Source organism: Salarias fasciatus, chromosome 18, assembly GCF_902148845.1.
Source record: "Salarias fasciatus chromosome 18, fSalaFa1.1, whole genome shotgun sequence".
Classification (NCBI taxonomy): Eukaryota; Metazoa; Chordata; class Actinopteri; order Blenniiformes; family Blenniidae; genus Salarias; species Salarias fasciatus.
This window is the reverse complement of record NC_043762.1, coordinates 16,957,970-16,969,621: the sequence shown is the minus strand read 5'-3', so window position 1 is coordinate 16,969,621 and position 11,652 is coordinate 16,957,970. Positions and strand designations below refer to the sequence as shown.

At 40.9% G+C, this 11,652-nt stretch overlaps 1 protein-coding gene across 1 annotated transcript; it reads left to right on the top strand.

The window, feature by feature from the left end:
- Positions 1–4,020: 4,020 nt before the first annotated feature.
- LOC115405882 (homeodomain-interacting protein kinase 1-like) lies at positions 4,021–10,770 on the top strand. The gene is made up of 11 exons (XM_030115638.1): positions 4,021–4,065; positions 7,022–7,057; positions 7,190–7,264; positions 7,426–7,665; positions 7,753–7,944; positions 8,030–8,214; positions 8,368–8,491; positions 9,895–10,008; positions 10,083–10,181; positions 10,264–10,451; positions 10,643–10,770. The coding sequence occupies exons 4-10, from the start codon at positions 7,552–7,554 to the stop codon at positions 10,417–10,419; spliced, it is 984 nt and encodes a 327-aa protein (XP_029971498.1). The 5' UTR covers positions 4,021–4,065; positions 7,022–7,057; positions 7,190–7,264; positions 7,426–7,551; the 3' UTR covers positions 10,420–10,451; positions 10,643–10,770.
- Positions 10,771–11,652: the final 882 nt, after the last annotated feature.

Below are 11,652 nucleotides of genomic sequence, written 5' to 3'. Positions count from 1 at the left end.
ATAAAAACAGAAATGTCTTTTCCATTCAATTATTCTCGTGTAATAACAAATAATACAGAAACATCAAGCCTTGATGTAAACAGTTACTGAAGAAGGTGCAAAAATGCTTCTGGATGAAATTACCTGAATATTCAATGCCATGCGCATGCTGCTGAAACATGACCTCTTTCTAGTAGACTTCAGTTTCAGTACAGTTCCTACTTTTAAAGTAGAAGCACGGCTGCTTGTGTAAGAAATGGTAAAAAAAAAAAAAAACAATAATAATAATTCCACATCTTAAATGAAGATGAAACGGACTTGAAAATTCTCCTGTTAAGATATAAGGCCATTCACCCCCAACCATATCTCGCCAGCTTGCTCCATGTTTCCTCTATTCACCACTGTCTCTGGGACTCATTGCCGCCCCTCCCACTGAGAAACATTAGTTCATTCCTATATTTCGTGAGACAAACTAGTTTTACCCTACTCGTGATGTGTTGTTGCAATAGTAATCCTGCTCGACAGACAAAAGAAAATCTGGAGGGCCCAACCAAAGGGTAACATCATGCAAGATGGCATCTTGGAAGAGTGTAAACAATCATGGCATCTGCCTCGGTCACAGCCAGTGAGCGGCAAGGGGTGATTTAGACATTTTTTTTAAAAATTGGGATGAAAGATTAAAACCCTCTAGGGTCGACGGAGTCGCCGACGACACCAGAGACAAAGTCTTATTTAACTAACTGTAGTTTTCGAACCGTAGAAGATAGAAACGTACTTTTTTCCCCTTAAAACCGGGACATTTCAAGCTTTCAGAGCGTAGTTCCGCCATCTTGCTACGCTGTTCAGATCATTTACAGTACCGCCTCAAAGTAGGTGGACCAATCAGAGCCTTTGTCTTTGGCACATGACCCGCGGTTGTCCAATCAGAGCCGCTAATACTCCAGGAAAGCCTTCCAAAGAGTGTCAGTAGCAGCAAGATAATTCTATCCCGCGTTTGCAAGGTTGCAAGAAAGTTCTACAAGCAATAAATCATGAAAACACCAGCTTTTATGCACGTGTACCATGAGTAATCAGTCAAACAAACATTATTTTTATTCAAGAAGTTTATTTCAACACAAACAATACGCCAGTGAAGTGGAAATGAAGTCACAGGCAAAGGAGATGCACTGGATACCGACACTTCTCTTGAGGCGCAGTTTTGCATTGACAGAGACGCACAGAGAGCGCACCATGAGCTCTAGTTACAAGAGTTGTTACCACTTAGCCCCAGGCAACGTGTGAGCATTTTGCTTTCAAAAACTGGACTCAGACTCGGCCACAAAGGCCTAAAGACTCATTTTCAAGAGCTATTTTTCTTATTCTGATTCATTGAGTGTGGTTTTCTTGAATAAAATGTAAGATTCAAATTTTCGCCTAATTTTTTGCATTGTATTTCTGGTTATAATGCTCTCAGTGCATGCATATGAACCTTATTCACATAGCAGTTTATGATAGTTCAACTCAAGACAAAAAAAACAAGGTCTAAATTATTATGGGGTATTGAAAGGTGGTCTATTAGCAGCACTTAAGACAAAAAAAAGTCAGGCGAGGATATTTTCTCCAAAATGGCCATGGGCCCCAGAGGGTTTTAAGATACACTCACTCTAAAACTGCAAGTTTGGCCTAATGGTGGCAATGCAGAAAAGGTCATGTCATCATCCAAACCAATAGGGTTCATGCTCCTGTGGTCACTTATGGTGTCAGTAAATCTGAGAAGATTTGGACTGAAAATTTTCAAGGCATTTATAATTTAAACGTTTGACCTGATTTTCCTAGGTTTCATTATCAAGGGGTTATCTGTGTGTCAACAAATAAAGTGCCTGACTAAAAACTTGGTCAACAATTTTAATTAAATCATTTTTTGTGGCCAAACACACTTGGGATCAAATTCACCCCAATGGTAAAAGATGTGAGTAAAAATGCGTCCCGGGTTACCTGAGCCTAAGGAGCCATATGATATTCTGCCTTCCTCGACTGCTGGCTTTGTTTTCTTGTTGCAGGTGGCTGTGGGTGGAGCTTATATGACATTGCCAGTGATGCTGCACACCTGAGCAGGCCGGACCCTGGACTGAACAGCTGAACTGCAGTCTCACTTTCGCTTCACTTTGTTAGTATATTTGGCGACATGATTCATTGCTTACACACACACACACACACACAAACTTGACACTGCACACACACTGACTCTTCCATATACTGATTCTAACTCCATAGTAACTTATTTACTTCATTAAAGTTTGTTGAACCATTGCTGTGTGTGGCGTCACTCTTCTGTCACATACCTTTTGAGCCAGGTTGTAAAACTTGGCAGCAGCATTTTTCGTTCCTGTAAAGTGCATGTGTCTAACTGCAGTGCTTGAGGGCCGTTCATCCTGCAAGTTTTAGGTCTTTCCCAGTTGTAACATGGCTGATTGCAATGAGGAGTTCCTGATTGGGCTTTTGTTTAAGCTTTGAGATGACATCAACATGAAATTCAGGTGTGCCGAAGAAGAGAAACATCTAACACGCAGGATGCCGGCCCCTAGGAGAATCGGTTTGACCACCCTGCACCAAAGTTTCTTTTGGGTTTGGAGGTCTCCGGTAGTCCAGTTTTCCTGGAAGGCCCCAGTTCTTTTATCTTTTTTTTTTTTTTTTGAAGTTTACCTGTTAAAAGACTGAGTCAATCACATCTTTCACTCCAAAACTATTGCCCAGCTTTCAACTAATTGTCCTGTTAACATGCTAATATGATATTGCAAATTTTCCATTGTGGTCCAAAGACTATTAAACACATATTGAACCATGCAACTGCATTGGAAAACAAAGCCCACCATCTGAGAAAATGACTCATTCTCAGGATAGTTCTTTCTGATAGGCCACCATCACCAATGAAACTACAGTCAGTCTACTGTTGTGAGTCACCAATTTGGCCTCTTTTAACACTCGAAAACCAAGAAGAATTTGTGGAGGAATTAAATTCTCACCATCTGTAGTGGATTAATTTTGACCCTTTTGAGGGTAAAAACTGCAAAAAGGGAATTTATGCATCTTACTGAGGAGTGTAAAACAAGGTTGTCAGACAGCATTGGAGAAGTGGATCATCCTGTTGGGAGTGTCAGTTTACAAATGCAGCCATTTCCATGCAGGTTCTATGCGAAGCACCATCAGTGTGTCTGCCAACCTCAGAAAATTCATCATGGATAGATCTCTGGTGTCTAAAAGGTAATGAATCTCTGTGTGTTCAACCTGACAAGTTGAATTCATTTCAGAACTGCTTCTTTATTTTTCTATTTGATTGAGGTATGTGACAGGTGTGGTTCCGGCATGACAAGTCAGTGTTTGTGTTGCTAAACAAATACAGGAAGAAACACACCCATGACAACCTGTTTTTTATTTACATATAATTTATTGAACCAGCTTCAGTTCTTCAGGATGTGAAAAGGGACTGCCGGGTTTTTTTTTTTTGGGCACCTGATTGCATCCGTATAGAAATTAACATTTCCTTCATCATCTGACCAAATGGAAAGGACAAAAGAAGGATACTGCAGTGTATTTCAGAGTGGACTGCTATGGACTGTTTAAAATTGAAGACTTGGAAAACACTGGCTGAGGAGTCACTTACAAGGAGATACAAAATTTACTGGAGTTACTTTTCATACGACTTTTAAAGACGGATCTTTCAGATTTGGCTTTGGTGACCAAAAAAGGAGAAAACTGACAATCACCACAGGCATCAAGACGGACTATAGTGAACATGATCTCAGCTCAGGAGATAAGCACAATAGTTTCCCAAAAGAAAAATTCTGATCAGAATACCGTTGTTACAGATGTTGTTTCAGTCCAGTCATTTCAGAATAATCCATTAAAAGACTTAGAATATGGAGGTCTTTACATTGAGCCCTCTGACATGTATGAATCACGGTTTTTTGCTTTTTTGTTTTTTTTTTTTTTATTTGTGTCAAAACAAAATGGACAATTTTTGTTTACTGGAACCTGACTTTCCACCAATGCGGGAACAGCAAAGGAGGATGAAATACACAAAACAGTCCCCTCAGCACCAAGGGAAGGGTAAGATTAAACATCCAAATTCTCTTTGCATTGAGGATTACTGTCATTTTTATCTGGGAAATTCCTTGTTTGTTTTTTTTTGGTTTTTTTTTTTGTTTGTTTTCCGTGGGTAGACGACACCCTACACCTTAGTGGGAACAGACTTTTCTGTCTCACAAACCCTTAAGAAGAACAGAGTGTTATGTTGCGGAAATAAATTTCTCACTAAAGGAAATGGCACAGACACAAAGATATTGACTTGACTGACTGCATAACCGAAGGGAAACTGGTGAGGTGTAAAGAATTGGCACGGAGATCAGAACCGGATTACATGTAAAGCTACGTTCACACCGCCAAGTGCTGTCTGCGATTTTGCGTCAAAGACAAGTGAAAACAAATGGGAACGCGCGTTCCAGCTGCGATGAGACGCAACGCGTCGGACGCGGCGCGTTGTCACGACGCGTCGTGCGGCGCGTTGGCGCTACGCGTCGCGATTTTGCGTCCGACGCTGAAGTTGGGAAATCTGAACTTTGGCGCATCGCGATTTTGCGGCAAACCAATCATAGAGCGTGTCCATGGTGACGTCGGCCAGGGAGCGGGAACCGGTCCGAAGAGAAGCACTACGACCATGGAGGAGCGTGTTAAGGCTCGTCCATGCTTCACATGTACGCGTTTCCGCGTCCGCTTTGGAAGGTCCGCGCACCACCGATGCGGACGCGCTTTGTCCCATGCTACATTTTGAGCTCAGCTGTGTGCGTCTCATACAGGCGCGGTGATCCACGCAGCCTCGAGAAGCTTTTCCGGCTCTACAGACTGTTTATCTGCTCCTTTATTACGGTTTATTTAGAGAAAATTAAGCACATACATTGTCAGTCCATTATCTTTAAGTATTAAAGTTTATTTAGCCTTTTTTTTCTGTTTCTGAATCGCGAGACAGCGCCGGAGCGATTAGTTACTTTTTCACTTCTGTCTGCAGACCTTCTCCTCCTTCGAGACAGTCTCTCTCTCTTTCCACGAGTTTTTCACTCTTTCGGTGTCTTTAAGTGGAGCCATCAGGCTGGAGCTCCGTCTACTTTCACTTTTACCGTCATGTTTTGTTTGCTATGGCGCTCTGGCGCAGGCGCACACTTCCGCGACCTGCGCGCAACGCGGTCTCAATTTCTGGCTGCTGCGCGGACGTCGCGGATCGGTCCGCGCGGACAGGAATTCATGACGATTTTTACGTCACGCGGACCAACGCGCACCCACGCGGACATGTGAAGCATGGACGGGCCTTTATAATGGCCGTTTACGCTTGCCCAGAGCTCTGGGACAAAACTTCTTCATTTTAAAAGGGGCCAAAAGCCGCCTCCCCACCAGACACGACGCGTCGCGTCTGGTGGGGAGGCGGCTTTTGGCCCCGCGTTGTTCAGCGTCGGACCTCAGAATTGACACGCTTTCAGCTTCTCGCGTTGACGCGCTTTTTGACGCAAAATCGCGTTCGGTGTGAACGTAGCTTAACACTAAAGTGACAAATTTAATTCAGTGGTTAAGTCAAAACATTTCATTATTTTATATTAAAATACATTTATTTTAATAATGTTAATAAAACGTTATGTATTTTTTTTTTTACTATGCAAATCAAGAATTCGTCATAATCACGTAACGTATTCCTAGCTCGTTGCATAATGAAAGACGCCTAAAACCCGCAACTACTTAGGAGCAACTGATCTGTGGTCGTCAAACACATCGTAACCCCGAAATAACCAAAGAAATGGTGAGATAGTGAACTTTATATTGCGTTTTCAAATGCAAATGTTTGCCAATACCTGTGGTTTACTGGGAGGATTAAAGTGATTTGGTGCACTGTTTCTTCCGTCAACAGGAATGCTAACGCGTTAGCATGTCTTTATTTTCTTAATCGGATTTATTCATGACAACTTGTCCACAAAGGGTCGGTTTTTCCTCACATGTGAGAATAGGCTCTTATTTTGATGTAGCACGACAGTTTTGATGCACCTGATATTGCAGGCTCTGCTTGTGTTTAAAAGAAAAAAAAAGGCCATGGACCCAAGAGATGCTAACACCATCCTGAGCTCGAATACTTAACAGCTGAAATGATTTTCATTTATCTATGGTGGTTGAAACATTATGTGAATTGACCTAAAACTATACAAACAGACAACAAAATGAGGTGCAGCCATGTTAAGAAATCAATGCATGTGCAGATGATGATGGTAAAGCTGGTTTCTATTGAAGCACACAGGCAAAACTGTTATGAAAAATTATTTGAAAATATTTTATAACAGTCAAATCTACAGGACAGGATAGAAAAGGAAAAAAAACTTGTGTTCTGTTCTGAAGAATTGACTGTTTTATACAGTCAATAGATATACATTTTCCTCCTCAAATTTAGCAGAAAGCAAAAAAGAAATGATAAATGAGTACATAAAACTTGTGCCTTATCAAAATATTTGATAAAATAAAAGAAAATGTCACAACAGACTTGTCATGTCAATAAAAAAATTACATGTCCTTTCTCGGGTGCAAACACCCAACGTGGATGATATGCCTCCTCTCGTGAGTGTTGCTGTCTTCATGTCATGCAGTGCTTGTTTTAAATGTATCTGCCTACATGCAGGACACTAAACATCATGCCATTACCTTTTGGTTTATTATTCTGATGGAAAACATACGCTTCTTGGTTTTCAATGTGTTATAATTAATCCTTCCTGCAGTATACTACCTTAATCATAACTGACTCATGCGGACAACATTTCTAAATCTCTAAGTACATAATGGTTTATAGAAATTAAGAGAATATAATGACTTTATTAATCCCAGAGGCAAATTTTTGAAAATACATTCGAAATAAGTTTGGGCACAAATCTTCATTTGACTTAAACAAAATAATTTCGTTTTGAGTATGATACAGGAATTTACAAAATGTAAATGCAAATGTCAGTATAAAATAACATCCTGTGTTTCCTGTGTTTAGGAGCAACCACCCGATTTAGATGAGCTACCTTACCCAGTAAGTTTTTTCTTTTTTTTCCACTTTTGCTCCTCGTGTTGCTCTCCTCTTTGTTTTTGTAGTTTCGGTTTTGGTTTGTATTTATTTTGTTTATTTTGACAAAATACTTTCCTTTTCCTCCACATCTTTTAGGTGCAGTGTGAGTCTGACCCAGCTGGCTTGGATGGAGTTGTAGTATATGATGACAAAACTTGGCCAAACAATTCTGTAAGTATAAATACAAATGTATTGACTCTACTGTTACACTGAAAATACAATAATTCACTTGTTGTCACTGTTTTTTGACTTTTTCCCATTAAGGACCTGTAAATGTTCTTCTTTTTTGGTTTTCTTCTTTCAATTATTACCTCACGATCCACCTCTTCCAGCTTGTTTTCTCCAGTCATGATTGGGACAGCCAGCCTTCGATCTTTGTCCCTCACAAAACCTGTCAGGGGGCCCCTGGGAACATTCTGTCCTCAGAAAACACTTTCTACAAAGTGGAGAGTGTCCTGATGCAGGGAACCTTTGGACAGGTGGTCAAATGCTCCAAGATTAGCAACTCCGAGCCTGTGATGATCAAAATGTTCAAGAAAGATCCCCAATACATTCTGGCTGCTCAAACAGAGGTAAGTTCCACAACACTTTTATTTCCTCCAATTATCAGTTTGCAAAAAAAGAGCTAAAGTTAATGAGAGTCAATCATAAATCTACAGGTCAACATCCTGAACAAACTGAAGAGGCAGGACTCAGAAAAAAGCCACATGGTGAAGTGGTACCAGGCCTTTGAGGACAGGGCCTTCACCTGTTTGCTTTTCGAGCACATGGAAAGCAGCCTGTTGGACCGAATGAAGGAAAGACACCCCGATGGTCTGGATTTGAAGACCATCAGATTCATCATTAAACAGGTGTGTTGAGTTTGGCTCTGCCCTACAGTGACACATTGAGTCTGGTCAGTGTCCACATGATCCACTCTGAAAACACTTCTTTCAGGTGGCCTTGGCTTTATACTACGGAAAATATAAGAACATCATCCACGGAGACCTGAAGTTAGAGAATGTGCTGCTGGTGAACCACACAGCACAGCCTTGGACAGTCAAATTGTTTGGCTTCAGCCAGGCTCATGAGGTCTCAGAAGCCCACCCAGGCCGGAGCATTCAGCGGTGTCTGCCTTATCGGTGAGTAATTCTGACAATTCAACCCAAAGCTTCTCAGCAGTTCTTCAGGTCAGACTGATTCCCATGCTGAGCAAATCTGTACCGTCTGGAAAGCGTCACAAAAGTGGGGACAGTAATTGATCCACTTTTGTTTGTTTGTTTGACTTCGTTCAGGTCTCCAGAGATAACTCTTGGTCTGCCTTATGATGGCGCTGTGGATGTCTGGTCCTTGGGGTGCATCACTGCAGCTTTGTACGTTGGTGAACACCTCTATCCTGGAAAGAGTCCATATGAAATGGTAACAAAGAAAAAATCGAATCGCATTCGAATCGGGATTCTTATTTGTTAAAGGTGGTATGGACGATTTTCCTAGAATTTAGAGGCCGGCGACTTTTTGAATGATACACATGCGCCAAACCATCCTTCTGCTCCTCTCGAGAAAACGCCAATCAAATGCCGGGTGCAAGCGTGCGTGATTTCATACTGCTTATGTGTGCATGCATGTCGCTGTTCACAGCTCTCAGCATTTCTCAATATTTCCGTCGCAGACTTGGTTAAGATGATCCACCTGGAAAGCCACAGAAAGAAAAATCATCCATCCCACCTTCAAGATACTGAATAGATTCCAAATTAAGTATCAATATTTAAGCCACGCCTACTCTCACCACTAAGTGCGAGATGATTTATGATCATTTTCTGATCATCCTGATCACTCTCTGCCACTCTCTCTGTAGGGCGCTCCTACAGCCTCAGTCTTATTTGGGCACTGAGCCACTGAGTGTTTAATATGAACTTAGGAGATGTACTCATGAGATGTTTATTATTTGTATCTTACACTTGTTTAATATGATTTTCTTTTCATTTCCACAATTATGCCTTCTATGAATGTACTATTTTGTTTGCAACGTCCAGTAGGAGGGGCTTAGGGAGTATGAAGCAGCCATTTTAGCTGCAGAAAGAGAGTTCAAACAGAGCTTGGCAGAGCTCAACAGGTTTCGCAGTGTTTGAGTGAGCTGAAGTACAAATGCAGGTACTTGGGGAGAGCAAACTGACTGCAAATATTGTGTTTACTGACCGTGATCGAGCAATGAAAGAGCTCATAAAAGACTAAAATCATCTGTAAATATTGTAAATACTTTATTTTTGCACATTTACTAAAAAAATATCCAAGTATTTTTTGGTCACTCAAGTTTAAACAGTCATTTTTGACGATGCCATATTTGTTAAGACGTTTTGTGGAAAGAATCCCATCACAATTGGCTAATGTTTGATCCAAAGAGTTTATAATGAAATCTACATTTTCAGTTCATCACTACACTAATTTCTCTGTTGGAAAAGTTCCCCCATTGTCAAAAAATGACTGCCTCTTTGTGTTTACCATTTTAGAATAGCTTGATTAACATCATCAACCTGCATTTTACAGTTTTTGTTTTTTTTTCCAAGTCATATAACCAATCTTCAGATCTCTTTCTAGCTTTTAGAGGAATACAGTTAATCCTAGAAATGGTGCCTTTGTCACTATAAGAGCAATAAACAGCTTGAATTGAGAATCGATTCTGAATGGAATTGCCATTCCCAAAAATCGGAATTGAATTGAATTGTGAGTTGTAAGTGTTACACACCTACTTTCCACTGTAAATACTGGAATCAAATGGCAGTATTTCCACCAGTGATCAGATGTGATATTTGCTGTATTTTCAGCTGAAGTACATGACGCAGACCCAGGGACAACTTCCAGACACCATGCTCAACGAAGGACTCGACACCAACCGTTTTTTCTTGAGAGATGATTCCACAGGCTCCTGGAAGCTCAAGGTACTGTCCATTCAGTCTCTCTCAGGTTTTCTCCACATATTTCTGACACAGAGTGAAACACTTTGTTCTTCCAGCTCGCTGATCCCAGCCATCATGAGGACTTCCAGGAGACAGACCTTCCGCTGAAAGACAACGGGACCAAGGTCTTGTCTTCCCTCCAAGACTTTCTGAAGGTAAGTGCACTTAGTGACTGAATTCTTGTGTGAATCCTGTGCAGTGAAGAAAACACCTGACCACCGCTGTTTCTGCTTCCAGCTCAAACCTCTGGACTCGCAGAGCAGAGTGGATGAAGAAGATGAAATTGGCGATAGGCGTATGTTTGTAGGCCTGCTGGAAAGCATGCTCCAGCTGGATGCTGCAAAGCGACTGACTCCCCATAAGGTGGTGCAACATGAGTTCCTTCGCATGTAGCACTTCCGTTCTCTGGATTTTCCCAGTGCCTCGTAAGTAAATATGCTCACTTTCCAGGTCTTTCTCCATGATTGAAGATCAGCATAGAGTCATGTAACATATGAACATGGCATGTCAACATATGGTGTTGACTTGTTTATATCGTTTATGTAATTGGATGATCTGTCTTTTATATTTTCTTTCACTTTTTTCTTTTTGTTTTTTTTTTTTTGGACATGTTTAGGCCTAAATTTGAGGTTGACACCAGCAAGCAGAGCTAAAAGAAAAAGATGAGCCAAGAACCAGAGGCAGACCCCGACAACACCAGGATCCGTCTCAGCAAACACTGCAGCAGCTGCCTCTGGAGCACCGGGATGTTCTACTCTTTGAATACTGCTTGCAAACACTTTTAATAAAGTTTTGTCAACTTTTATTACTTGACTCCTTCATTCACACACCTTCTTCATTATTGCAGCTGATCAACTTTAGAGACGTGTGCGTACATGCATGCATGCATATGTGTTTTACGTTTTCATAGTATATGTACACAATAGTCTGTTACCCACCACAGTTGATTTTCATTTATTATCCAAATATTTTTCTCTTCTCTGAAAAAAATGAGTTATGCTATTAAGCTGTATGGTATGTAAATTTTATGTGCCGCAATTCCGACACACTCTCAGGTGGATATACAGTATATTATTACAAATTACAGGGTAAAGTTAGAAAGTCCAGCATTTCATTGTGATCATCTTTGTGAAATATGGCGACACACTTGAGGGAAATTTGCACAAAACAAATTCTATTTTTGCTTGAAAACAGGTTCCCTGCACTCCTTCATGCAAACACTTTAAATACTTGTAAACACTGAGGGCATTATTAGAGCTTTAGCTGTTCTGCTACTGTCACTAAGCCTTGGGTGTTGTCTTGCAGCCATGTATTTCTGCAGCCACATAACAAAACAAGAAAGATTTGTGTATTTGTTTGCAGGCAATTTGCTTGAATCTCATGGAAATGTTGAAAGCCACCCGCCAAGCTGTTATTCTCTGTGAAAGAGGGTCTGATCTCACATAGGGGTGCTTCAGTCTTTGATGACTGCTTTGGTACTGAAAGCAGCAACACATACATCAGCTGTATTTTGCAATGCATAAACACGGGCTTTGTACATTAAAAAGGCCACCACACTTGAATATTTGCCTACAATAGACAGGCAACATAAAATAAAGCCTCAAGGAAGATTTATGTTTGAGTTAT

Bases quoted from the DNA above. Each gene is read 5' to 3' on its own strand.
- LOC115405882 (XM_030115638.1), top strand. From the start codon at position 7,552: ATGCAGGGAACCTTTGGACAGGTGGTCAAATGCTCCAAGATTAGCAAC. The intron at 8,215-8,367 runs GTGAGTAATTCT...GACTTCGTTCAG, and splicing joins CAGCGGTGTCTGCCTTATCG to GTCTCCAGAGATAACTCTTG. The intron at 10,009-10,082 runs GTACTGTCCATT...TTGTTCTTCCAG, and splicing joins CAGGCTCCTGGAAGCTCAAG to CTCGCTGATCCCAGCCATCA.